Raw genomic sequence first — 27,137 nt, 5'->3', positions numbered from 1 at the left:
ATGTACTGACATGGTTATATTCAAAAGCCATAGTGTCTGTGTTTGGACAACAAAATTATACTGACATTACAATACCAAACTACATTTCACTACAACAAATGTTTCCCATTTTGCTTTAACACAACAAATTAGTTTTTTTCACTAACCTGAAACAGGAAAAATGGGGGTGGGTTGGGGGAAGTGGAAAATAATCAAGTAATAAACAAAACAAAACAAATTAGTATATGATGATGACGTCTTCCCAGAAGCGGATGATCTGTAAAAAAAAATGACTGGGCACAAACTGTTTTTGTAGATGCTAAACACTGCAGTGGACCACAAAAAGGGAGGGGAGAGAAGCTGGCATGGAGAGAAGAAATAAAGGCCATCTAGATAAAACAATCTTTTCCTCTTAATAGTTTCAACTTGTTGTGGGTTTTTTCCCTTAATTCATTAAAACTGAGCAGAAGACTTTAGAAACATAACGTCATTATTTAGCAGAAGTATTATTAGAAACATCACTTCACTGGCTTTGTGGCAGTCTCAAATGCCCTCCTTGTAAAAAATTACATAAAAGTTGCACTGTATTTGTTTCATTCTGCCACATGCCAAGTAGACGAAGGAAATTAATGCTGAGACACCCGTACTCTCAGCCACTGCTTTTCCCAGGCTTCTACCCTCTCAGAGGCATGAGCTCAGCACATGACTCCTTCCAGCACTCTTTCAAAGCCACAAGCCACACCTAATGGCCCTGATTCTTCTGCTTAAAAAAGTCACATTTAGTAAGACACTTTCACTCTTAAGGAGGAACACAATTTTCCAGATTTGAATATTATTAAAACCTCAAGCAAAAAATGTGGTGGAATCCCCGATGGGTGCGGGATTTCACTTAAGCTCTTGCAAGAGCCACGTGCAAAGGCGAAAACTCAGTAACAGCCTCACCACATACTGAGGGGATTCTGCAATGACATAAGAGCAGAGTATTCACCATTGGATGATCTCAGTAATTTGTGCCTCCCAGTGGGCCACGGACTCCTTTTTATCAGCCAGGTCTCTCATCTCTTCTTCCAGCTGCCGGTTATTCATACTCAGCCTCTCAAACATGGTGGTAAGCTGAATGAGAATTGAAAGAACTTGTTACAGGTACAAGCTGCTGTAACTCCATCACTGCAGACTCAAAGCCATGTGCTCCCCTCTCCCTCAGCACTCACCTGCTTTAAAAATTGCCACTGTGCATCACAACAAACACTGTGTAACAACAACACCCAGAATCTCTTCTTATGTATCACCGTAGCTGTACTGAAAGGCCATTTTTAAGGAATACTACTACATTTTTACTCTAGCAAATTGATTAGTTTTCTTAAAACGAGTCTCAAATACCTCTACAATTCTTAGAAGATTTCTGCTTTGCAGAATAGATGTGGGATGTTTGATATGAGAAAAAAACCCACGCCTACGTTAAAAAAAGCAAAGTGAGGGCACAGAAATTGTCACAGCTCACATCTGCTGAACCTCTCCCTTGTTCAATAACCATGAAGAAGGAGAGGCTGGGCAGATACAGGTCCAAGTGGGTCCTGAGATTCTCCAGGTGCCTTACATTTCTCTATTTTTCATTTTACTTTCTTGCAGACACGGAAATTGAAATTAAATGTACATCTGTGAGTACAATATGTTATACCTAGCAATTAACCTCTCATGCTCACACAACTGTCATTCATATGTGCACATTCTGCAAGACAAAAGCCACAGCTAAGCTGAGCTGGTGTTGGTAACTAAACCTTCATTATGTTTAATAATTATTCAGAAAGTCAATCTGGCATCAGAGATCAGATAGACTTTATACAAAGCCCTGCTTAGGAGAATGAATCTCATGTGAAAGACTTCTTTTAGTACTGAAATACATTAAAAAATCAAAATGATAAAAAAAAAATTTAAATCAATTCTGCTTTTTACACCTCATTTGAGTACGCCACTCCAAATTCATCATTTCAATCGGCTTATGTTTTAAATATCACTGTTTATTAAATGTCATTTCCCAAGAAAAATACAAAGCTATTCAAATTAGGGAAAAAATAGAGACCAAACAGCAAAACTATCAAAGTGACTAGCCTTTTACTGTTCCTCGGACTAAGCCTACATACAGGCATATACAGTATGTGTCTTATACTGGTATGAAAATATACTTTAATTTGAACACTGACATGCAAACATGCTCACTTTGAAGAACGGAATACTTTCATCATATTTTTAGAAAAATTTAACGCATTACAAAAAGAAGAGACAAGTTTAGCAAGACTTGGCTAATCCACAATTAACTTGAATAACCTGTCAAAATGAACAATACAGAAATAATCTAAATGCATGAAACAATTACTCCTGGCTCAACACACTTTAGTTAACACACCTGATCATTTCTATTTTTTCAGTATTGCAAAGTAACACTTCATCTGCATTGGTAGGAGAAGACCTGTTATTTCACAGTAATTTATGTGCAAATATACTCTAAGTAATCACATCGTTAACTATGTATTTCATATTTGGGCCATACAATGAAATAGTCTTTTTTGTTTCCTTTTTTTTTGCTTGAGATATTTGCCAAAATTAATCTTATCAAACTGTGAGACCACCTAACTGAATTCCTACACATAAATACACATAATGTATATATACGTATATACTCTCAAGTTCAGATGTATGTTGATGCTCTCTACACACATCAAATATTAATCACCACTTTTTGTGTAAGATTAATTTCTGCTACCAGGAGAGAGTTAATAAGAACCAATACAACTTCCTACTATCCAATGTGTACATAGCATACAATAGCTGTGAACTCCAGACTTAACTAACGGGCACTTACCTTATCAAGTTCATTTGAAAGTTTCTTGTTTTCCTCCGTTAGCAGAATCTTTTCCCGTTCATACTTTTGTTTGAACTCTGTTTCAAATTCCTCTCTCTCACTTTGGCTATGAAATAAAATGAAGTAGGATTAGAAAGGTTCCTATTTTAAAACTCATCACACTATTCACTCAAATACACAAAGACCAGCGCAGAGAGCAGCTGAAAGGGAAGTACTATATTGGTAATACCACAGCCTATGAAAACTAAGCAAGTAATACATTACACTACCATCTCTAGGACTCTAAGGCAGTCTGTTGAATTTTAACATCAGACAATGACCTCTCCTTCAGCACGCAATTAATAGCTCCACTGAGCTAACGTTTATCAATCCACTTATCTGTATTTTATTATTTAAACGGATCCTTCAAACACCGAGCAGCTGTAATTCTGCAGACTGAAGTGTGTGTCAATATTCTAAAACACTCAGGGTAATTTCTGAGCTCAAAGAAACTCTAGTTTAACTTAGACAATTCCATCTCGACAGGCAAAAATGACCACATGTGGAATCAAAACAAACAGAAGCTAAATTAGAGCACTTGGGGCTGGGTCTCTCATGAGAAAAGCTTATATAGGCTAGTCTTTGGACAATTTAGAAGAGCCAGAGGACACGCTCCAACTGTTAATTCAGGTACTGTATACTTGCTACCAGCAAAGAGTGGGTAGAAAAACCTGTACACTCCTAACAACATCAGATTCAAGAGCAAGTTTGGCCCACTCGTTCTGAGTTGGTTTCAAAGCAGCTACTTCCCCCAAACCTTCCCTTCTCCTGTGGATGCTATTCAGCAGAGGAGAATTTTGGGTTGATTCTGATTGACACAACTTCGATCATGCACAGTGAGTAAATACGAGAATCCCCAAATAAATGAAGCTGCAGGTCCTCTGTCTGCCAAAGAACCATAATTTCCTTAAAGTGGTGTATGGCAATATTTTAGATGTATAACTCCCACTCGCATCCACTCTTCAGAGACTCACTCCACTTGCATCTTGTATTCAGCGATTCACCCATTAATCCAGTTAACTAGCACAAAGTTTGCCAATTGGCTGATGGAACTATACTATAAATGCCACAGATACCAAAAATACCATTCAGCAAATACGACCGTCCAGCCTTAAAAGGCTTGAAAAAGTGTCCAATATAACAGGTTAACGCTGTAAAAATAAAATGCAGAGGAAACCTTGTTTTGAGCATCACAATTTTTTTTTTGCTGGATACTGATCAGAATTTTACATTCTGCAACAGATGAATGACATCCTTGCTTTGTTTTCCGAGATGCAGAACTACTGCAACTTCCAAATTGAGAGAAAACCTTTAAAATGTGAGAAGTGCCAGTGGTTACAGCAAACCCAGCTAAGAGCAATGCTAGTTTGAATTTCCTATTCCTAATTTGAAATTCATTTAGTGCTTCAACCACCCTTTGAAATCTAGTACAGCATGTTAGACTCCTGGTGAAAATCTGTGTTGCTAGGTATCCTTTGAAACATAACACTACATCCTAGTAAAGTAACATACTATCCTTGCTGTTTAAACGCCAAGTTTGAAATTCACCACCACTTCTTTTCTATATCAACAGATTCCATGCATATGATGAGCAGTCTAGGGAAAAGGCAGGAAGAGATTAAAGCACTGCCTGTCAGGGGAATTAATAACATGTCCTGCTTCTGTTTGCAAGGCGTAGATTCAAAGCTAATTTCACAGACGGTAGACTGAATAAATTTTTAATTCATTTATTTCTCTTACTTAGCTTTTCTGGTTTTACAGTTTTGTTTAGCCTTTTTTATTCATATTTGTCTAAAATTCATTCCCTTAAGGCTCTAAGCAGCCATAAACGGTGGTGGACTAAGGAAGTTCTGGACTGGTAAAAGAGTCCAACTTATTTGTAGTTTTCTGTATTTTACGCTCTTAATTCAACTGGTGGCTGTCACTAAAGCAGTAAATCAGACTTCTATAGTATAAAACAGAAATGAACATAAATCTTAAGCAGAGGAAAATCTGAGTATAATTCACCATACCCAACTCAGCAAACCAGAGAACTGTGACAGACTCCACAGGCATACCTTGGTCAACCAGAAAGATCAAAATAACACATTTGCTTCAAAGCCTGACATCCTCCTCTCCCATTAAGCTTTCTCTCTCATCTAAAATTTAGCTACGTATCCGTTCTTCAAGTTGGAGAAATCATACATGATCCAGCTTTCTTTTAATCAGTAAAGCTGTGGCAAACCACATGCAAGCAATGTGAAACACAGTTTTGTCACTCCAGCTCTTTATTGCGGCTGCACAGAGTGGAGAAACATTTTATCTTTCTGCTTTGAAACCAAGAAAAGTAGACTTGAAACAAACACCAGCCCCCAGGATTCTTAGTATCACACAATTTAAAACAGCAAACACTGGTTTATAAAGCTCTCTGCTTTACAAATCTGTCAGCAACTGATGGGCTTAAACAAACTTCTCCAAGCATGATTTATTTTACACCATTTTTTGCACCTTCTGAAATATTTTATAATGACAATTCTAAGAAATGGAATATCATGCTACACAGATCCCTGGCCTGATACTGTATTCCTGTGATCCCCATATTAATATTGTGCATTTCATAGACTTTAGCAAGGGGTGATCATTTTGTACTGAAAGGTAGTTTCTCTCCCTTGAAGACTTACTAAAATGGCATATGTTAGAAAGTTTAAATCTGAAGGAAACAAAACAACAAATACCTATTTTAAAAATGAAACTGAAACCCTCAACATGTAAGTTACAAAAAGTACACATAGATTTTGACCAAGTTCTTATTGATCTTCTATTAGAATCATGTAAGTAATTCACTGTACACTCTTATAACGGTGACCACATCCTCTTAACAAAACCCTTCTGCACTAAAGATTATTCTTAGACTACTACTTTTTTTTGCCAAACTGTATATGCACGCTTCAACGCCATGCACGCCCCAAGCCTATTGTTGAAGTAATTTCACTTCAGCGTAAAGCCTCCAGGTGCTTCCCTTTCAACACATACACTGACTGCCTGACTCACAAAAATCTTTGCATGCCTGATTACAAAAGCTAAAACCAATATATGTAAGCAGAAACAAACAAACAAAACCAGTCCATGTTCTCTTAAGAAAAACTACCGAATACTGAGAACTGAGCAGCAAAAGCACTTCCTCTGTTCCTAATATTTAACAGCGGGCTTCTGCATTTCTGTGGAGTCCTAATACTCGCATGAGATTCCGCCGATCTGTTTAACAAAACCCAGTTAAATCAGGTCTTCATTCATCACTCATCATGTGCCTGCACATTTGACTATGCATGATGCTGAAGCCCTTCTCAATAATAGCCAAATGTTGGCTACTGGTTAAGTGACACATTTCTGTTCACATTTTAAAATGTTCTCTTACACCAGCACTCGAAATACATCGAGTAACACATGGTTACGTCAGCACTTGCTTTAGATTTGCACCTAGTTCTTTTTTTATGTACAGAAAGAAACTAAATAGAAAGAAGGTTTATGTACTAGCTGGCATGAAGCAGATCAGCATCGTTAGGCTATTTGTTATTTCACTAGATGTGTATGTAGTCAGAAGTTTTGCAGCTGTACAACAGAATGGTTCTGATAAATCGCCACAGAGTTTTTGGTCTGGTCAGTGTTTGGAGGTATGATCTTTAGCAACAGCTTAGCCTGCAGAAAGAGGTATTAAATAATTTTTTATTCAATAGTCCTCTGAGACACTACTGGACTGACATGGCATGAGGAGTATCATACTACCACCTTTACATGTTACAGGCATGGTGCTGCTTGCATTTGTAACTCATAGCTCAGCAAGCCCATTAAGTCTGGTACAATGAAAACGCGCTGCTCATGCAAGTTTAACCTCTCAGCCTACAACAAAGCAGCAAACTACTGTTAGTATGTCCAGCCTACAAACAGCTGTATGCAAGGAAGAAGAAACAGTTCATCCACCACGTTCTAGGCTGTATGATCGACTTCCACGGTTGGAAACAATTTCCCAGAGAAGCCATGCTTCCACCTCTACTTGTACAAGCTTTTTTTAAAAACTACTTTACTGTATTTACTACTTATATTTATGGACTCTCTATAGTTTGGCTAAGCTTTCAGCAGGTTTTTCTAATATGTTATCACGCTAGAGCAGTGAAAAGAAGCATCTATGTTAGTGTGTATAAACCACTCTGCATTTTTCATGAATGAAAATGAACACCTACACTATCCAACAGAAAAACCTGTTTTTATTGATGAATGCCCCAAGGAGCATTCTCAAGGCCAGTGATAAGCTTCACCACGTGGGAGAGAAAAAAAGCAGGTCTCTGACAAATTATCATGTCAGAAGAGATAAAGCAGCTTAGGCCCACAGTAGTCTGATGACTGATGCTAACAATGGATGGAACCCAGCATGGATTAGCCTTAGTCCGCATTAAGTGACTGTTCTTGTGCTGGCAGAAATGCAAGCAACAGTTGATCTCTAACACATTAGCTTTGCATCAAAAGATGAAAATACCAAACAGAAAAAAAAAGTCAAAAACGCTGTTTTCAACATCAACGTAAGCTTCACGGGTTGATTTACTCACAACTCAAGTTACATACCTCGGAATGGTCAGCCAGTGCAGGAATTCTGATGCAAAATTAACCATTTCAGTGCAGGGACATGGATTTTTTTATTTATTCTGTTTTAATTTTAAAGGCAACTGTTCTCAACTGTTTTCAGCCAAAATGCACTTGTCTGCACTATAATTAAGGAAGTGGTAGTGTGGAAACAAATTAAGAGACTCCAAAAGGTATTTTGAGCTTAAAGGTACATTTCACACGATACTTACTTTTCTCTTCTGGTTTTCTCCAACTTGTCTTTCAAAATCATGATCTCCTTCTTGAGGGCAAGCTGCTGGCTCTCTGCATCCCGCAGTTCTTTCTTCAGACTTTTTATTTCATTAGCATGCATTATTTCACGTTTAGATAGTTCCTCTTCATAGAAAACACTTTTCTTTTCCAGATCTGCCTTTAACTTAGTGATCTCTTGCTGGTGTTCTATACTGCTTACCCCAGGTGAGCGACCAACCTGTTTTTGCTAAAATAAACAGCGCCAAGTTAGTACTCAAGATTGCTTCAAATGATGCTTAGTAACAACTAAAAATGCGTAATTCTATGTTTAGAAAATATCCCACTACAGATTTCAGTTAAAGACATCTCTTTTTTTAAAAAATTTTTAAATCATGATCTGTACTCTTTACCATTTTGTGATTTAAATACAGTTTATCAAGCCATCATCAGCTTAAACATCTCTGGCCACATTCTGACTCTTCTTATATACAGTCAGGAAGTGGCCACAGAACTGTAAGATTTTTATGCTTCCACTCACACAGTTTACAGTAACAGTTTCAACAGACTTTCAGGAATAGAGAATAAGGACTACGATATACAGTCGATCTATTTTAAAACACAAATTGTTTGTGGAAAAGCTATACTAAGACAAGCAGTGGCTTAACTGAAGGCTAACCTCTAGCTACAGAAACACTACATGGATTGTATCAGTCAGGAGGGAAACTCGACCTATTTTACTTAAATTGACCATTTACATCATAGTGGATTAATAAGAAAAACAAGCTTTAAACAATAAGAGTAATTACTTCACTTTTCGAAGCTGCATAGCTCTTTTAGTGAGGTCTTCTGGCATTTCAATAGTCTTTACACATTGCTTCAGGATACATACACATTTGCACCAAATGCTGCACTCACTAAACTCAATGTCCTGCCGTAACATAGAGGAGGAGGAAGATCAGGTTCAAAATGAGATAGTGGCATGGCATGCATTGAAATCCAAGTATGGAAATACCTTTCAATGTAAACATATGTATAAGCTGGCTTGGAATTTTTTCTACTTTAAAAATCATGTAACTAAAGGAAGTCTAAGGAAAGGAAATCACTTAATGAGAACCCTGCATTTTGAGAAAGTGCAGGTAATGGGCAAGCCTACTTCTTTGCTGGAGGGAGACTGTTTCACAGCTTTAGGAGGATTGAAGATATTTTGCTAATTATATGTCCATTTTTATCATGAGATATTATAATCCTCTCACATCACCCTTAATTAAACATGGCTTTGGGTAATTTTCTTTTGCTGATCCATCACTAGACTTTAAGAGCTAAATGTCATTGTAGAACATTCAGACGAGCTGAATTTCTACCACAACGAATTCTATGAGAAAGCTGGGCCTTGATGCTTGTGTCAGCAGAACACCACAAACCCCCCCAAATATGAGTCAGATACATGCTGCTACCACATTGTTTTTTCTCTAAGTCATCAAAACGATCAGGCGTTTTGATCCCGCCCTTAGGATACAGAATGGTAAACTGGAGAAAGAAGATGCCATCCTAACAGAAGATGGTTTGGAGAAAGAAAGATTTAATAAAAAAAAGGAAGGAAATAATGGAATTTTCCTTCATGCACAGGCAGTTAACTACTGAATCTATTTGTTACTGCCCAAGACGACAAAGTGCCTACTTGTCTATGGCATCGCAGCAGATAAAAATCTAGGCTTTGCAACATCATCTATCAGGTACTTAAAATGTTTCAGTGTTATTTCACACTTTTTTCCACAACAAAAAGATACTACTAAGAGCATAAGACAGATGGTGCAGCAGAAAAGAAAGCTAGATGGTACTGTGCAATGGCTTACAGAACTAGAGTAATACAGCAAATGGAGAATATAATCTCAACTGATGTAAGAACAAATTCCAAATAGGTATTTTCATATGTGCCTGTTTCAATTGGACAAATGGTGCTACTGAGACATAATGCATCTCCTGGCACACAGAGAGCTGGATGCTGTTTAATGCAGCCCAGGCTGCGGTTCGCCCTCTTGGCTGCCAGGGCTTACTGCTGACTCATACTGAGCTTGATTTGTTTGAAACTCCAAATACAGGACAGCCACTGGATCTCCTTTGTCCACACACTTACTGACAACCTGGCAGAACCCCAGCAGGTGAGCACCACAGGATTTGGTGGGATAAAAGGTATGCTGCCTTCTTGCCAGGAGCCTCTGCTTCATCCATGAGCTCACTGACCTTATTCTTTACTACAGCCTCTATGTTCTTCCTAAGGAATTCGCACCCACTCCTCTGCAGTTCCCAGGGTATCTTCTGGATGAGAGATACAGTGGCACAACGTGCCCAGGGTGCACATCTTGGCCAGCAGTCCTCTTGCTTCTCACCCAAGTTCCTTCAGAAGCAAATCGCCGAGGCCACCACGCTAGGTGACGTCACATCTGACTCACCTGCCAGCTCTCACGCTTCCTGCACATCCTCAGGCTGATCCAGCTCACCTGAGCAACCTGCTGCAAGGAACGCACTCTGTGTGGGGATCTCTCCTGCTTCAGCAGTGAAGTCTGACACACCGAAAATTCTTCCCCAGCCCTAGCAACTCAGAGATTACCTTTTTCACCCCTGTCAACACACAGCCCTGCAAGTTTTCTAAGGTGGTTTTCTGATTTAAATACTTGTACGATCATTCTGAGCACCCTTTACAAAGCGCTCTCTGAATTTATTTAGCCCTCGACATCCTGTTTATACTTAATCTGCCATTATTTATAGGTTTTTCTATTCTATTCATTGGGAGATACCTTCCTCTTTTCTTTAAATATTGACCTTTCTCTATAATAGCCTCCTGAACTTAACTAAGGAGCCATACAGAGCTTTTACTGAATGGATAATGCAGTATCACAACAACTTCTCCTGACTCAAAGTGTGCTTATTGTGCTGCGAAATATTGCTAAGCCTCTTCTGATAAATATGCCCCACTGTTACAAATCAGCATTTCATTTATTCTCAACAGATCTCCAGTAAATTCTTCTCGCCTCTTAAATTGTCACAGAAACTCTTTGCTGCTGCTGAAGACTCATGAAAGGAGAAGAAATAGAAACTGATTTTCTGACAACAATCTGAATGCACAGCAGTAGAAACTTTATAAATCCAAACTTTATACTGAATGGATTTCCTTACTTTTAGACGATGGAAGGCAAAATAAAAGATTGTTTGCAATAAATCCACAAATTTTCTGTGCAGTGACTTAACCTTCACAAATGTTCCAGAGCATTCTAAAAAAAAAAATATCACACCAAAATCCGAAACTATTATTCATGTATATTAAGACTAGAATAGGCCTAATGTGACATTTTCCACAAAATGTTTAGAATTATCCCACTGGATGAAACATTGGAAACAGAGTTTTGTTGTAAATGACCAGCAATCCTCATATGGAAATGAAAAACTTTCTCATTCAATTCTTGAGAAAGTCTTATTTCTTCAGAGCACTGTAAAACCCTAAATCACGGAATAAAAGAACAGCTAACATTCTGGGTTTACATAAATTTCTGCTCCTAAAACCACATACATGTGTGAGTAATCTCATCAATATAAACAAAGTCTTTATGGTCAATGCTGTTCTTGTGCAAAAATGTCTCGAAGTCTGGCTGAGAAGCAGAAAATTCTAAAACTTTTCCTCTACAATTACATCAGTTGACATCTATTGTGGAAGAAACCATCTTTCAACTGACACAGTTTGGAACAACACAGTACTCAAAATACCTATACAGAAACCTCCATAGGCTGCAGGTTTATCTTCAAATATGGAACCACCCTACACCAGAAAATCACAAAACACTTCTAACACATAAAGTTAAACAAAGTAATAAGGGAAGAAATTTGGTAAGAAATGATCAAGAAATACTACAGAGAGTAGTGAATACACTGGCCTGAAAAGTGCATTAGGGAAATACTAATTGTTCTGGACAACAACATGATAAAAGCTTGCATTAATATTCAGCATCAATCAAAGTGACAAATTGACAATACCTTATCGTCCTCCATTTCAAATCAAACAAACAGATCCAAGTCCTAGTTGACGACTAAGTTTTCAGGTGTCAATATCAAAAGAGACTAACCTTTAGCCCTTCTACTTCGCTTTCCAACTGTTTAGAGTACTGTTCGCTCCTCTCTCGCAGTTTCCTGTCTTTGGATGCCTCAGCAGCTGCGGCTTCAGCTTGGACTTCCAGCTACAAAAGTATACACGTCTTTAATAGGTAGGATTATTCTTTTTTTTTTCTCCCCACAAAAAATCTACTGATGACTTTCATTACAAGAGATAAATCTTCAGCACTAAATTGAACACTTCAAATTCTTAGAAAACAAAATTGGTACTGTTTGAAACAACAATCAAATAGTCAAAGATTTACGGAAAATACAGAAATTACTTTGTCAGAAATCCTTACATATAACCACTAATTCATATATTCTAAAGAGTCTTCTCACCACTTACTTCTTTTTTAAGTCTCTCTGTTCTGCGTAACTCTTGCCTTAAACTTTCTACTTTTTGCATCACCACTTCCATTTCTTCCTCCTTATCTCGGAGCTGGCGGGCAAGCTTTTGTTTTTGAGAGTGCAAGTCTGTCAGCCGCTCGTTCATCTCTGAGAACTCCTGCATTGCCAATTTCCGCTGGCTGTGTGCATCTTTCAGCTCTTTGGCTTGGGATTTTAATCTGTCACTAGACTCTGCCAGTTCCTACAGTTTAAAAAAAGAATTAAGTAATAAACCTAGAAAGCTGCAAGGCCAATTCTGTCTTTGGATGCACATCTAACACCTTCTCCAGAGTGAACAGAAACTACATCGTCATTTCTTTTCATGAATGCATCTACCATACAGACTGTATGACTCTCTAAATAAGGGAAGAGGCCAGGTTTTACACTCTATTAAAGTAGGTAAAACTTCATAAACGTAAACCAAGTAGGGATATACTCCATTATTATAAGTTAAACATAAAGGCTTTCAAGCACTTGAAGTAAAATATAAAAATACCGTGCTTTCTTTATTAAAAAATGTCATTAGCATAGCTTTTTCCAGAACTACTTAAATGCATAAGAAGAACAGTGCTTATCTCAACTGCTAAATGATTTTAAAAAGTTCTTGCGTTAACTGAATGGAAAACTATGCTGTAGGAAAATTCCTGCTTCAGAAGCTTTTGAAAACTGACCTGCGATGATGACTATGATTTCCACACACTGTACCACAACACCAAATACCACAAAAAGTTTCAGGCATTAAAACACTGCAGCGATTAACAGCAATATATGATAAAAGAACACACATGACCATATAACACTGCCAGTGCTGTGATAACTCTACAGCACGACACCTTCACAAAGCTTGCTGTGTCCTACAGCTGTGCTACTGTACTACAAATGTGGGACCACAGCAGTTTAAATGGTTTAAGGACAGCACAGCCAAACCAAAGCAGAGCAAAGACGCACGGAACAGTGAGCCTGAGGCTGTAAAGAGGAGTGGAAGGAAGAATTAGCATTGGGCACTGTTGACATCTACACAAATTTAAAAGTGTTTCCTACAGTTGTTAAAAAAAGGTGATCACTACAAGTTGGTTTAGAAGAAGGATATCTTTCTTGTACAAATTAGCAGCTTTTGGGGTTTTAAGAGCCTTAAGAGTTAAAAGAAACTGTTAAACAGAGCTGGCGCATCAACACCAAGTGTGGACTCTAAAATACTGGGCCAATATAACCACGATGAGAAACAAGCTAATGTATTTCACACTTGATTACAGGTTGATTTAACCACAAATACAAAAAAAGAGCCATGAAAGACAGTATGTTATACACAACAAGGAATCAGGGAGACAGAGAAGAAATAACCAGCCGTATTCTTCAACTGTAGTTATTGCAAATTACTTTTCAGTCTTCACATTTGGGAAATTTTTCACATCTCTCTTCTGGAAACACTTCTGTGATACATCCTTGATACCATATTCTTAACATTTTTTCCCTGCTACAGCTTCACCCATACCTCAGATTAAATTAGTTGTCTGGAATAGTTCTTCTCTACTCTGTCTTCTAACCACTACCATTATCACCTTAATCTGAAGCTATAAAACCTTCTTTGCAGCCACCACGCAATTTGGATCACGGAGCTGGTCGCTATCTGGAAATAGTAACTTAGGACCACCTAGCAGTTGTATATACAGTGCGTTAAATGATGTCCTTGTCTTCAAAAAAGGAGACAAAAAGCAAACTAGGTCACTCCGCACATTTGTTGTCTGCTCATTAATTTTACACTTGAAAGTTATTTCAAGCAAAATGAACAAAATAAAATAGTCTTTAGGGTTTAGAAGACTTGCTGACAAAACGCTTTTACCTTGTTAAGGTCTTCCCTCTCTTGCTTCAGTGTTCTGACCTGTTTCTCAAAAGCCTTGATTTGTCTGGAAGCATCATCCAACTCCCGCCTTGCAGTGCTGGCCTCCTCCAGTTGCTGCTCCAGCTGACCAGAATCTAGAAAGAGCATCAGACTTCTAAATATGTTAAGGAAAAAAAAACATTGTCCTAGAATAGCGTGGTCTAACTGCTTGGAACCCTTTCAGTATTTGTTCTGTTTCTGTTTAATCACAAAACAATGCAATTCTTATCTGGTTTTTGAATAGGGAGTAGGTTATTTCAACTGCCATTATGTACTTTTAACAGAACCGAATAAAAGGTCACAGCTTGCTGCAAAACAACACAGAAAAGGGTAACAATTTGTCTTTCCACATTAAAATAATCATGCACTATACATAATTCTGCAACGTATGCTTTAACGTGACCTATACATTTGACTTTTACACACTGTAATGTAATATATAATGCAACTTTTATTACACTGTAATTACAAACAGTCTCCCTCCTCCCCCTCAGATGCCCCCTGAAAGAAACAGTAAAAGTAAGAGGTCACTTAAGAGCTGGCAAGCAGTCTCCCTTTGACACACTTAAAACGAACTTCAGATTATTTTACTTTTTTCTAGTGGGAAGACCACTTGTGTTCATGTGATCTGCTTTATTGCTACTATAAATACAGGAAAACTATTACAGTTGTTCTCTTATCAATTGTCAGGTACACGACGACAGCAGACTTCTATGCCACAGCTAAAAAACATCATCCAGAATCACAGAATGTCTTAGGTTGGAAGGGATCTCAGAGATCATTTATTCCAACCTCCCTGCCATGGGGAGAGATAGATACCCTTAACTAGACCAGGCTGCTCAAAGTCTCATCCAGCCTGGCCTTGAACATCTCCAGGGAGGGGACACCCACAGTCTCTCTGGGAAATCTATTCCAGAGTCTTGCCATCCTCGTAGTGAAGAATTTCTTCTAAGATCCAATCTAAACTTGTTCTCCTTCAATTTAAATCCATTTCCCCTTGTCCTGTCGCTGGACACGCTTGTAAAAAGTCCCTCCCCAGCCTTCCTGTAGGTTCCCTTCAGGTACTGGAAGGCAGCTCTAAGGCCTCCCTGAATCTTCTCTTCTCCAGGCTGAACAATCCCAGCTCCCTCAGTCGATCAATACGCTCAAATGCTACATCATGAAAAGTTTAGATCCTGACACCTGAAAATTTCTAGCTAGTGGGTGGAGATTTTTTTCCCTCCTAGTCCTTCACTTAAAAACAAAAAATTTAAACAAGATGTATATGAAGGTAGGTGAACTTCAAGTTCTGTGAAATCCTTGGACATTTTGCCTTTGATTTCAGTCACGATAAGTCTTCAGACCATATGTATTTACCCACAGAACAGGACCCCATCTATACTCTTAATAAGACCCTTTCACTACATTTTCATAAATGCAACTCTAAAAGACTGTCTCTTGGAGAAATAAAATAGAAAACCACATATATTTCTAAAAGTTGTAATGTCTGAAACACAAAAATCTTATAAGAAAATTAATACTATCAGCTTATACCCAGCCAAATATCCATTATGTTTTAATTCATTGACTCTCATTTAAAAAATTCAAAAGAAAGCATTTAAACAAGAGATGTAGCTCAAACCCAGAAATTACTAACTGCTTCATGTAGTCTACTCTGAAGCCACCAGTAAAAAAGAAAGTTTATATACGGCTCTGCCGAGCCAAGATAAATCTCTCTTCCGTGCATGAACTACTTTGTTCCACAGCTCTGTTTTCTTCTTCCATCGCTGTCCTTTACATATTTGGCAATATTAAAGATTCCTCAAAGTTTTCTCCTATGTAACAAAAATTATAACTTTGACCTCAGAAATTGAAAGCATATGCTAGTTTCTCATTTCCTGGAAAACCAGATAGGCAAGAAAAATGTATTTTTCCAAGGTCCCCCAGGTGACGCTCCTGAATTTGATGCAATTTCATGTTCATTTTTTATTAACTTTTTAAGCAGGTGTTTACTCTTACAACTCCAGAAGAGGTAGTAAAACAGATTAAAGAATACAACCAAAAGCTAGTTGTGATGTATGTGTGGTAAATGGTAACTTTTCATTTCATCACCCCAGTTGTTGCAAACATTTTAGCTAACATATGCCAACACTCACTGTAGGAAGTTACTTTGCAGTACATGCCCAAGAGATGAGCTCAAAGCATAAAGGTCCACTCTGCACCTGAAGCTAACCTTCTTAAAGTTCATCAGATCTAGATTTGGAAATTTAGATATTTTAAAGGCCCAGACAACTTGGAACTAGCTCCTATAAATTTGGAAGCATTCCGACACGATCAGGTTTGTGCCTGTATTCTGTCACGAACTCTGTTTTAAAACCTATCTCACAAAAAACCCCACTCAAAACATAAAAATCAAGCAAAATAAAACATTCTCTTTTCCCAATGTTATCATATTAGCTTGTATTAGTTACAACTCAAAGCACAGATGAGTGCCTTCTAACTAATGGCTTCGCTGTCTGGACCAGAGAAGTCATTCAAGTATATATTGAGAAAAATAATGTGGTGACTGAGAATGGATTAGGCAACTCTACATCCTCCTCATTTGATCACGCTATCCATTTCCAACCTAAAAAACAAAAGCACATATTGCATCTAGAAATAAATATGCAAATATATATGTAGCATGAAGCAGATTCTTAAGGGAAAATCTTCTCAATATTAACGGCCTTCATATGACATTGACTTCTTTTAAACGTGAAAAGGGGTGTCAGCTGTGTTGGGGAATGTTCCCCCACCATTTTAAATTTCTTTTCGTTACCAAAGGGACAGAATAATACCATCAACAATCAACTAAAAACTGAGTTGCAGCTCAACAGTTGAGAATAAAATACAATTTAAAGCTGATCCTGATGCTTTTCTATGAAGGGCTGATCCCATTTCGAAAGCTGTTCTCGTAGATGTTGCTTTTCAGTGTGGAGGGACATTTGGCTGGAGAGAAACTTCACAAAAACTTTTGTCTTGACATAGTGCCAACATGGCATCGCTCAAATCAGTGATCCTCCCTGAGCTAGTTAAGCCATGCTCACATCCAGAAATAATGCTTATGGTACGAATCAAAACTGCTGCATCATGCCAGAGCAGCCATCCAACTGTATATCTATAACAGACCTTTCAGAATACACAATTTTAACAGCATCTATGCGCTGCAGCCTGCCCTTCATTCACAGCGTGCTGCTCTCTCACCACACAGCAGCAGAGTGCAAACATACCAACTAAAATGCCTGGAAGTTAAGTTCCAGTTACCCTTTCCATGGGTGTCGCTGCTGGCATGCCTGACACTTTCAGGAACAGAACGAAGCCTTTTCACAAATACAAACAAGAACCAATCTTTTTTGTAGTCTCCTCCAACCTTTCCCACTGTTTTTTGCTGGTTCCCCGCCTCCCTCCCTTGCCACAGGCAAGACACGGACATCATATAATAGAGATCTACCTGCCACTACTTGCACTTGATTTTTCTCTCACATAAAATGAAGAAAATATTCTTCTGTTTGGATTGACAAGAGGAAACAGATTTGTCCTCCCTGTTTCTACAGTTCTAGTCCTATAGTCTCTATAAGTCTTCCTTATTTTCCTAAACAAAAAACACCTTGCAAAACTTCCTTTCTCTCTCTTTGAAGCTGACTGCTTTCAAGATCCTATTTTGAAGAAACCATTACGGAGCTGGATAGCAGAAGTCCTATGCTGTGAATCACTACGAGAAAATTTTCTTTAACATAATTCTGAGCATCAGATCAAGAATACTGAATATTAGTATTAGTAGCTAGCCTTTAAAAAGTAGACTAAAAAGGTATTAGCTAAACCGACAGAAATTTGGTTCACTAACAGCTATCAACATGGTGGTGCAACAGAAGTTCTCCCTCTGGAAGTTCTTAAAACATGAATTGCCAGAATCTGGGAGAGTAAGGCTGGAAAAATGTCAGATTTAGATATATTGGATTTCTTAGCATCTTTCCCCAAATGCCTCAAGTAGCCTCTGTAAAGACACAGGATACTGGGTATCTTTGCTTTTGACTAGCTTGGGAGTTCTAAAGAAAGGCAGTATGACATGAAGAAATTCAGCTCTTTATCTGCAGTTTTCAAACTCTGAGTACAGAGATATGTGATAGCCAAATCATTAGTTACCATAAAATCTTCAAGAATTCTCAGAAGCAAAGGAATTAAATGGAAAGGAAATAAACGTTCAGTTTTATAAGAAATGATAGCTCACTGACAGAAGGGCTGAGAGGTGGATTTCCCCCCTCCATCTCCCTTTCCTCGTATGCTTCCATTGCCCACGTTGCACTGAATTATCAGATCAAAAGTTGATTAAAGTATCTGTATCTAGATTGCTCTTTCTATGTTTAATTGATTGAATTCAAGTCAAGACACAGACCAGGACCCATACAGACAGAGCAAGGGCCACAGAGCTGTGAGCTGCACCTATTTTGGTGGCACAGTTTTGTTTGGTCTGTTCTGCTGCTTGTGGAACTGCAGCCTCATAGCCCATAGTGTGTCCTCTCATGGAAAACATCCCTCACTACTCCCTGCCACTAGAAAATTCAGTATCACTTTAGTTTCCTCAGTATCACTGTAGCTTCATGTACACAGCTCACCTCCCAGACGACCCACACTTCTTGTAAAAGTCCCACTCCAAGTAAATACTCATAAAACCACATCTCTGCTTTGAACCAGCTTTTATTCCACACCTAGTTATAATGCACTAAGCAACAGCACGCTATAAACCTCTGTGGTTACAAAGAAAATATAATCACAAATTTGGGCCTTCCAAGGAAAAGTCAACAGAGAATGAGAAAATGAGAAATATCAATTGATGTTTAAATGATAACAAATCATCCTTCCATCAAATATTTTTAAGGCCATTAAAACTGCTAGACTGAAGTCTTCACTCCTCATGTTTTCTCACATAACCAAGAAACACCTCTCTCTCTCTTTCTCATTTACCACCTAATCACCTGCAGAGGAGAGTGTAGAGACGTACAAAGCAAGGAATGTAAGACATGCTACGATCACTGTGACTTCTGAAAAGGTTGTAGAGGCTTTTGACACTGTCCAGAATAGCCAAGAAAGTGCTCTGTCCACTACTGCAGTACACACTGCAGGAGGAAGTGGGCAAAAAAATACCAGAAATGCAGTACTAAGAAAACTGGCCAGAGTTTCACAGATTCTCAGGTAGAGCCTGATTGACATCCATATATATATTAGCAACATCACAATTAAAAACTAGTGGAACTTCACCACTAATAATATTAGCCAAAGTCATTGACATCTTCCTTCTCCCTTGCAGCTGGAATTACTGAAGTATTAAGATAAATTTGCAGAAAATGTTGAACTACCAGTGAAGAGCCAAGGGTAAAATGAGAAGTACAAATCGATTGGAGACTCTTCAGAAAGCAAAGCAAAACTAGCATCACATTAGAGGAAAAAAACAACTTGTCAAAATATTGTTTCTTGTTACAGTTGTAATTAATATTTATAACACACCTGTTATCTGTTTCTTCAACTTTTCAATTTCTTCTTTCAAACTTTTAATTTCTAAATCTTTGCTTGCTGTTATTGGGCCATCCACTGTCGAATACTGCAGAGCCTGGACTGTCTGGGTGGACTCTAGAAAAAGGTGGAAGAGAAAGACACAAATGATGCACCTGACATCCAAGGAGGTGGAAAAGGTATTACTGATAAATTAAGACATGCCAAAAGACTGAGGGTTCTACAGTTTAAAATTTGCAACTACCAAGTGCCAGTTTTTCAGTAACTGTCAGCTGGACAAAGTACATTCCTAGAAGTTTCAAGAACTAAATCTTCATGCCATAGTAATCAAGGCATAATGTGAAGAACTTAGCATGTTACCAGAAGCTGCATATATGGGAAATTTCAGGCATTAAGAGTAACAGAAGTTTAATTGTCAATTGAAATAGTGAACTCTTTTCTGCTAGAAAGCATACGAGGATGTATATTTATTTTTTTCTACGACATAAACCATACCTTACAAATCTGCAAGCTAATCAAAGTCACAAAAGCGATGTGTTTTTTTTAACGACTGTTTACCTTGCAGTTTTCTACTAAGTTCAAGCTTTTCCTGTTCTAGACGCCTTATTCTCCGCTCATAAGCTTCTGTTGCTAAGCTATCCTCCAAAGTTCTTTGAATGCTGGCATCAAGATCCATGGAGGGTGGTCCAGCTGTCAGTCTTAGACAGCTGCGGTCTGAAAGCACACTAGGGAAAAAAATTTAAACAGTATTAGATTTTAAAACAGGCTGTGTTTAAAATAATTTTAAAAATACATATGAACTAGGAGATAGTTGTTTAAGTTGTTAATTAGTATGTAGTCTATTATACAGTGAAACAATACTTTATTAGTATGTGCTCATTCAAAATCAGATCCATTTTTACCCAGTATGACTGATGTCCTCAAGGGGAAATGGATTTAAATTGAGGGGAAATGGATTTAAATTGCACCAGGGGAGGTTCAGGTTGGATATTAGGAAGAATTTCTTTACTGAGAGGGTTGTCAGCCATTGGAACAGGCTGCCCAGGGAGGTGGTTGAGTCACCATCCCTGGAGGTGTTTAAGAGACGGGTGGCTGTTGCACTGGGGGATGTAGTTTAGTAGGTTGACAGGGCTGGGACAAAGTCTAGACTCGATGATCTCTAGGTCTTTTCCAACTGAAACAATTCTATGATTCTATGGTTCTAATGCATTTTTTGTTACATAAAAGTGAATGAACTCAGGATTAAAAATTACCATTACAGACAGTCTACGTTAGCCAGCTAGTAAAATGCAACAACGTAGACAGTTAGCAAAATTACAGTAAAAGTTTATTTTAAAGTAATTAAGTAAGTTTCCCAAATACTTTAAAGACATGAATCACAACAAATAGTGTGAAATTATCAGGTGATAACTTGGGCATGCACATAACAGAAATGCAGTGGCCCTGATTGTGTGGTGTCATGTGCACCTATCACCACTTATGCAAATAATCCTTCTGAAGTCTGCAGGACATCGCACAGAATCAGCACTAAGCACACGTGTTTGCACAAACACAGGCCTGGTTTTTCAATGGTTGCAAACATTCTTTCTTTATTTCTTTATATATCTTCATAAATTATTAAGGAGTATAAATGGACTTCTTTGCTAATATTTAATTTAGCAGTAGAAATGAACATGACAAATACTGCACTAATACCAAATATTAATAAAATTATTTTTTAAAAAAGTTTCTATTCAAACTTTTACAAGAGTGTCAGAGGAGAAGAGAAAAAAAGATTTTAATGGCTAATAAGCTAAGCTCTCTGGGTCCATACAACTTTGTCATATGCAATTAACTTCACACATTGTCTGAAAAACACTTTTCCCAACAAAACTCCTCTGAACACAGGTGCTGACCTTTAAATTCATGTAGATTTTACCTGGAGACAGCTTGTTCTTTTGGACATACACCATTTCAGATTATCATCTAGTAATTTCCTCAATAAACCACATTATTTGGTGTCTGTCTGCACTTGGTTTCAGAAACAGAAACTTAGATATTATGTAACTATGCCACAGACAAGTTTGGAATTCTTAACTTACCAGCTACTTGTGTACGTGAAACCCACAAATGGTAAATGATGGCCAGAAAATGCAGTGTGTGATGGTGGAGGCATTGTTTCCTAGAAAAATAATAGGACAGTTTAGTAAGTAATACCCTACTGGACTTTAAAGAAACAGATTTTCCAGCTCAACCATACATGAAGCCTTAGTGATGACGGCTTTCAGTTACCACACCGGTATTCTGAAATATTCTGTAACAGAATTTGTTTCTTTGCTGACTCTTTGGCAGAGATGAACATGTGTAGTCCCTGTTACTCGTTTGAATTCAACTGTATTATCATACTGAAAAAATTATAACTGAATCTAGGTCTATCATCCCTATCAGTAAAGCCACTAAACTAAATGGTTAAAATCCAAAAAGCTGCAGAACTTAGGCTGCCTCACAACACTGGTTTGCTCCCTATGTTTATGTGCACCTTTAACTACAAATTTCGTTATTACGTATATAATTTTTCCCATGGTCCCATTTCAAGCTCAGGAAAGGAATAAACATATGCACCACTACAGGTTAGGAGGAGATCTGTTAGAGAGCAGCTCCGTGGAGAAGGATCTCGGAGTCCTGGGGGACAGTAAGTTGTTCATGGGACAGCAATGTGCCCTCGTGGCCGAGAGGGCCAATGGTATCCTGGGGTGCATTAAGAAGAGTGTGTCCAGCAGATCAAGGGAGGTTCTCCTCCTCCTCTGCTCTGCCCTAGTGAGACCTCACCTAGAGTGCTGCATCCAGTTCTGGGCTCCCCAGCTCAAGAGGGGCAGGGATTTACTTCAGAGAGTCCAATGGAGGGCTACAAGGATGATTAAGAGACTGGAACCCCTGCCTTATGAGGAAAGGCTGAGAGATTTGGGGCTTTTTAGTCAGAAGAGGAAAAGACTGAGAGGGGATCTAATTAATGTGTATAAATATATGAGGGCTGAGCATCAAGAAGGAAGGGACAATCTCTTTTCACCTGTGCCTATGATAGGACAAGGGGCAATGGATTCAAGCTAGAGCACAGGAAGTTCCACTTCAACACGAGGAAGAACTTCTTAGTGTGAAGGTGACAGAGCCCTGGCACAGGCTGCCCAGGGAGGTTGTGGAGTCTCCTTCTCTGGAGCCTTTCAAGATCCGCCTGGACGTGTTCCTGTGTGACCTGCCCGAGATTCTGTGGTCCTGCCCTGGCAGGGGGGTTGGACTCAATCTCCAGAAGTCCCTTCCAACACCTAAGAGTCTGTGATTCTGTGATTCAGGCAGGAGAATAACAATCATGGCTTTTCAATATTGCCTTTCATCTTCAGCACTGGACATTCCTCATTTGCTGTATGCCATTCAAATCTTGCAAAGAATTTAAAAAGAAAAAAAAGGTCTCACAGGCTGATCTGCAGTGCTGACTTCTGCAATAATAATGCAAGTATGTGAACTCTCCTCACAAGATGCATTATGAAAGACAGCAGGGAAAACATCTCCAAGCTACATGAAAGAATTTGAGAGGAAGCAATATTAAACATAATGTCCACTAGTTGAAGCAAAAATATAAAATACCTGTACTCATGCAATGCTTTGAGATAGGTTTTGCTCAGAGAGGCTAGGTGTGAAAAGAAGTAGTAAAAATATAACCTTAGATTAAACGAAAGAAAAAATACCTTCATATGTTTCAAATGAATAAAAATACTTTTTAGCTGTGAAGGGAGATGGGCAATACCAGGTGCAAGTGAGGAAAAACTGAGGGAAAAAATTAAAAATTGAAAGTTGTCCTGTGCAGCTAGACTGATTTGCTTAATTTGCCTATATGAAAGGACTCTGAGACCTAATGTTCCACACCACACACACCTACCACTGGATTTAATCTAGTGAAAGTGTTCTCCATGTTTTGCTGTGTAGATTAAGAGAAGAAAACGCAAATAACGATTGACCTGCCTGTAATAATTCATGTTGCCTATAGCTTATCTGCAGGTCCAGGAAGCCCAGCATAACTGAGGTGCACAGGCAGTTCAGGAAACAAAAGCAAAAATGGTGAAAAAGCCTCACCCATGTAAACAGCAGGTTTCTGCATCTTCAAGCAACACAAATACACACACACACACAAAAAGAATTTCCAAGGAGAAAACACAAGGCACTCCTCTGATGCCAAAACCTCTATCATCTGTCAAAGTCCCTGCTCAAAAGCATAGAAACACTAAGGTTAAAAATCAATAGTTGCAAAGCTTTTTAAGCAAAGGCAAAATCCTTTCTTTCTCAAGAAAATTGTTCCTAAAGAAATAGCTGCAATGTATCTCTTAAATTTCCCAAAACTCAATTCAAGTCAGAAAAAAAGCTGGAAAAAATTCAGTGGGAATGAGCTGAATGGAATCTGACACAGATACGAGCAATTAGAGTAGAGCACTACAACAAAATGCATTATGCAAACTTAGTGCAAGTCTCAACAATGCTCTACTAGAAATCTTGTAGAGTATCTACATATAAATACATTACTCTTTATAAGGCATGGATACTAAGAACTTGTTACTGCAAGTAACAGATGTACGTGTTAGTTAAATACGTGTAAAGGGACAGCGAACTTACAGAATTGAACAGAAGTTATCCTTACACAGACACGTTGGGCGGATCAACCTCCAAACTATGACTGTATTCCTCTCACAGTTCTTCAAAGCAGCACTTATTTGTTGTTTATGCAGAACACAGTGAATGTATGGAAATAAACTACCATTTACATGTATTTTGTTATAAAGCATACTACAAAAGCAGATTTGTCAAAATGTTAATTCCATACTTACAGAATTTTTTAAGCAGTCATCATCCACATCAAAGTTTGATGTATCAGTGGGGCTGCTGACTTCTGGGATGTAAGGTGCCTCACAGTTTCTGATGTTGTCCCAGTCAATCCCAGCAAAAAATGGATGGTTCTTAAAGTCTTCTATCCCATTTTGTCCAAGTCGATGCTCTCTACTACAAATGAGTCTTCGGATGAGGTCCTTTGCACTTTCAGAGACATCTGTCACTTGAGCAGGAAACTGAAACCTCTCCTTAAAGATCAAAATATGACAAAATAGTTTATTACCAAGAAAATTTGGAAAAATCATCCTTGGTGAAATCCACTGTGCAGTAAAAGAAACATGCAAATACTCCAGTTATTAAATACTTTTCTCTTAAACTGCTGAATTCTACAGCTACCTCCACGCAGAAGAACATTTAAGAATGTTCTGCATGAGCCAACCCATGGATCCACCAGAGGAAAGTAATACAAAAGGACTGATGTAACACAGCCAAGATTTATTGCTTAGAGTGAACTAACAGCCATGTTTTCAAATCCATTTTTTTAGTTTTGAACTGCTCTATCCTAAAGCAAAGCCAGCTGCAATCTGTAATCATAAACTTACTACACAGAAACATACTTTTTGTTCTACATTTGCAGACTTAATTAGTACATAAACACTCATTTTTTAAAAAAGCCTTTAAGCTACCCTATTGCTTAATAAAAATTAGCTTAGAGAGACAGAAAGAGAAAGTGCACTAACCTTGTGGTTCATTATTTTCCCATACGTCTCCACCAAGGACTCGGCATAAAAGGGCGTTTCTCCATAAAGCATTTCGTACATGCAAACGCCCAGGGACCACCAGTCACACTCGGGCCCATACTTCCCTTTTCCATCTTCCATGGCCTGCAAAATTTCTGGAGAGATGTAGTCTGGTGTTCCAACTGCCACCGAAGATTGGACCTGCAGAAGTTACATTTCCAGGACTAAAATCAACTTCCATCGTTACAGACGCTGCTCTTGGTAGCACTATGCATGTGTATATAAATTTAGCCTAGCGTTCTGGTTATAATAGTAACAACTAAACATAAACGAAGGCTTCTGCATTCATGAAGAAATACTTAAGCATTCAAGGCACTACATGATTAGGCATCCCAATAATATACTTTTGCTGAACTCTTGCAAATATTTAATAACAGAGAAATACAAACCTGTCAATTCTTAGGCTTAGAGCTGATAAGTAATTACAGATTAGGTAATCACACATATTAACTCAAATACTTTCTAACACTCTGAGTCATGATTAATGTACTGGATTACATTCTTCTCACACCTACTGTATTCTGCCCAAATTTAAATACACTACAATTAGGAAATCATCATATTTCAGTATCTCATCCTGCTTATCCTAAAGCTTTTATTTCCAGTAAAGACTGGAACTCAGAGCTCAAGAGTGAGAGATTCATAGTTCATCAACAAACACCTACTCAGTCCTAGTAGTGCAGCTTCTCTTTATTCATGAGTTACTATGTGACTCCAAGAAGCTTTTAAAAACCAGTAAATCTAAGCAGTGTGCAGTGACGTTTTGAACCAAGGTTAGTTACATACCAATACCATTACATTTCCATTTCATCTCACATAGGCACTTTTTCTCTATATTAGTGCCCATTTTAGTGGCTAGCAAAAGACTGAAGAAAAGCTGTTTAAGAATATATCATTCTTTCTAATTTACCGTTCCATCTTCCATCAGTTTCAGACAAGAACCAAAATCTGCTAATCGAATATGTCCATTCATATCCATCAAGATGTTGTCTGGTTTAATATCTCTGCAATTAAAATACATTCTAGAATTAGCGCAAAGATGTATAATACAGAATCCAAGCATTAACTCTGCAACATTCTTATTCAAAATCAGCAACAGATCAGTGGACAGAACACAATCATTCTTCATATGGTGAAATTTGCACCAGAAACATTTCATTACAGGGGCTGCAGATCAAATCATACAATGTCCGTTCATTTTAGTAAGAACTGTGTGGTCAAATTCTCCTCATCTCTCACAGGTAGACAAGAGAATCTTACTTGCTCTGAACATTTGTACATAAACCTTCTAAATTATCCGAAGAATTTTAGTGAAGTACTCTCAAGTGAAATGATGCACACTTACACTGGAGCTGGAAATCAAACACTAACTTTTATTGTAGAAAAAAAGTAATGAAACCCTTTCACCAACATCTTTCTCTCACATACATCTCAGCTCTCTACGTGCATCTGTCATACTTCTGCTGAAATGACTGACAAACCACTGCAGCTCGCCTTGGCCATATTCTGCAGCCATCTCCTTCTGGTCATGATGCACACAGAAGAATCTTTCTAAGCAGGAAACATAACAAATAGTCCTTATTTTGCAAATTTGACTCATTTTTGCCTCATGTTTTCCATGATACCTAAGTATCTGTAAAACAGATGAAGTGTATGCCCCCAGCGTGCAGCTGACTAGGATGAAAGCATCTACACTCTCTAAGTTGCCAGAGAGATATTTATTGTTCAACTTGCAAACTAGGTTCAAATGCTGAAATTTCTTTTCATTAAAGTACAGTTATTAGAAATATCCATTAAGTTACATTGTTCAAATATATGACACATTCTTACCCTATCCTTATCTATC

The 27,137-nt window shown here is 38.1% G+C and overlaps 1 protein-coding gene across 1 annotated transcript in view; it reads right to left on the bottom strand.

Annotated features, from left to right (window-relative positions):
* CDC42BPA (CDC42 binding protein kinase alpha (DMPK-like)) overlaps nt 1-26,313 on the bottom strand; it is a gene marked incomplete at its 5' end in the record, with an annotated part of 75,158 nt that extends 48,845 nt beyond the window's left edge. The window contains 12 exons of the mRNA XM_009877103.1: nt 968-1,092; nt 2,840-2,945; nt 7,705-7,952; nt 11,821-11,931; nt 12,195-12,437; nt 14,076-14,209; nt 19,635-19,757; nt 20,199-20,365; nt 21,722-21,801; nt 24,491-24,739; nt 25,232-25,432; nt 26,202-26,313. Coding sequence (XP_009875405.1) covers nt 968-1,092; nt 2,840-2,945; nt 7,705-7,952; nt 11,821-11,931; nt 12,195-12,437; nt 14,076-14,209; nt 19,635-19,757; nt 20,199-20,365; nt 21,722-21,801; nt 24,491-24,739; nt 25,232-25,432; nt 26,202-26,313 — 1,899 coding nt within the window. The remainder of the gene's footprint in view (nt 1-967; nt 1,093-2,839; nt 2,946-7,704; nt 7,953-11,820; nt 11,932-12,194; nt 12,438-14,075; nt 14,210-19,634; nt 19,758-20,198; nt 20,366-21,721; nt 21,802-24,490; nt 24,740-25,231; nt 25,433-26,201) is intronic.
* Nucleotides 26,314-27,137: the final 824 nt, after the last annotated feature.

Source organism: Apaloderma vittatum, unplaced genomic scaffold (assembly GCF_000703405.1).
Source record: "Apaloderma vittatum isolate BGI_N311 unplaced genomic scaffold, ASM70340v1 scaffold4159, whole genome shotgun sequence".
NCBI classification, from domain to species: domain Eukaryota; kingdom Metazoa; phylum Chordata; class Aves; order Trogoniformes; family Trogonidae; genus Apaloderma; species Apaloderma vittatum.
This window is presented reverse-complemented; position numbering and strand designations above follow the sequence as displayed.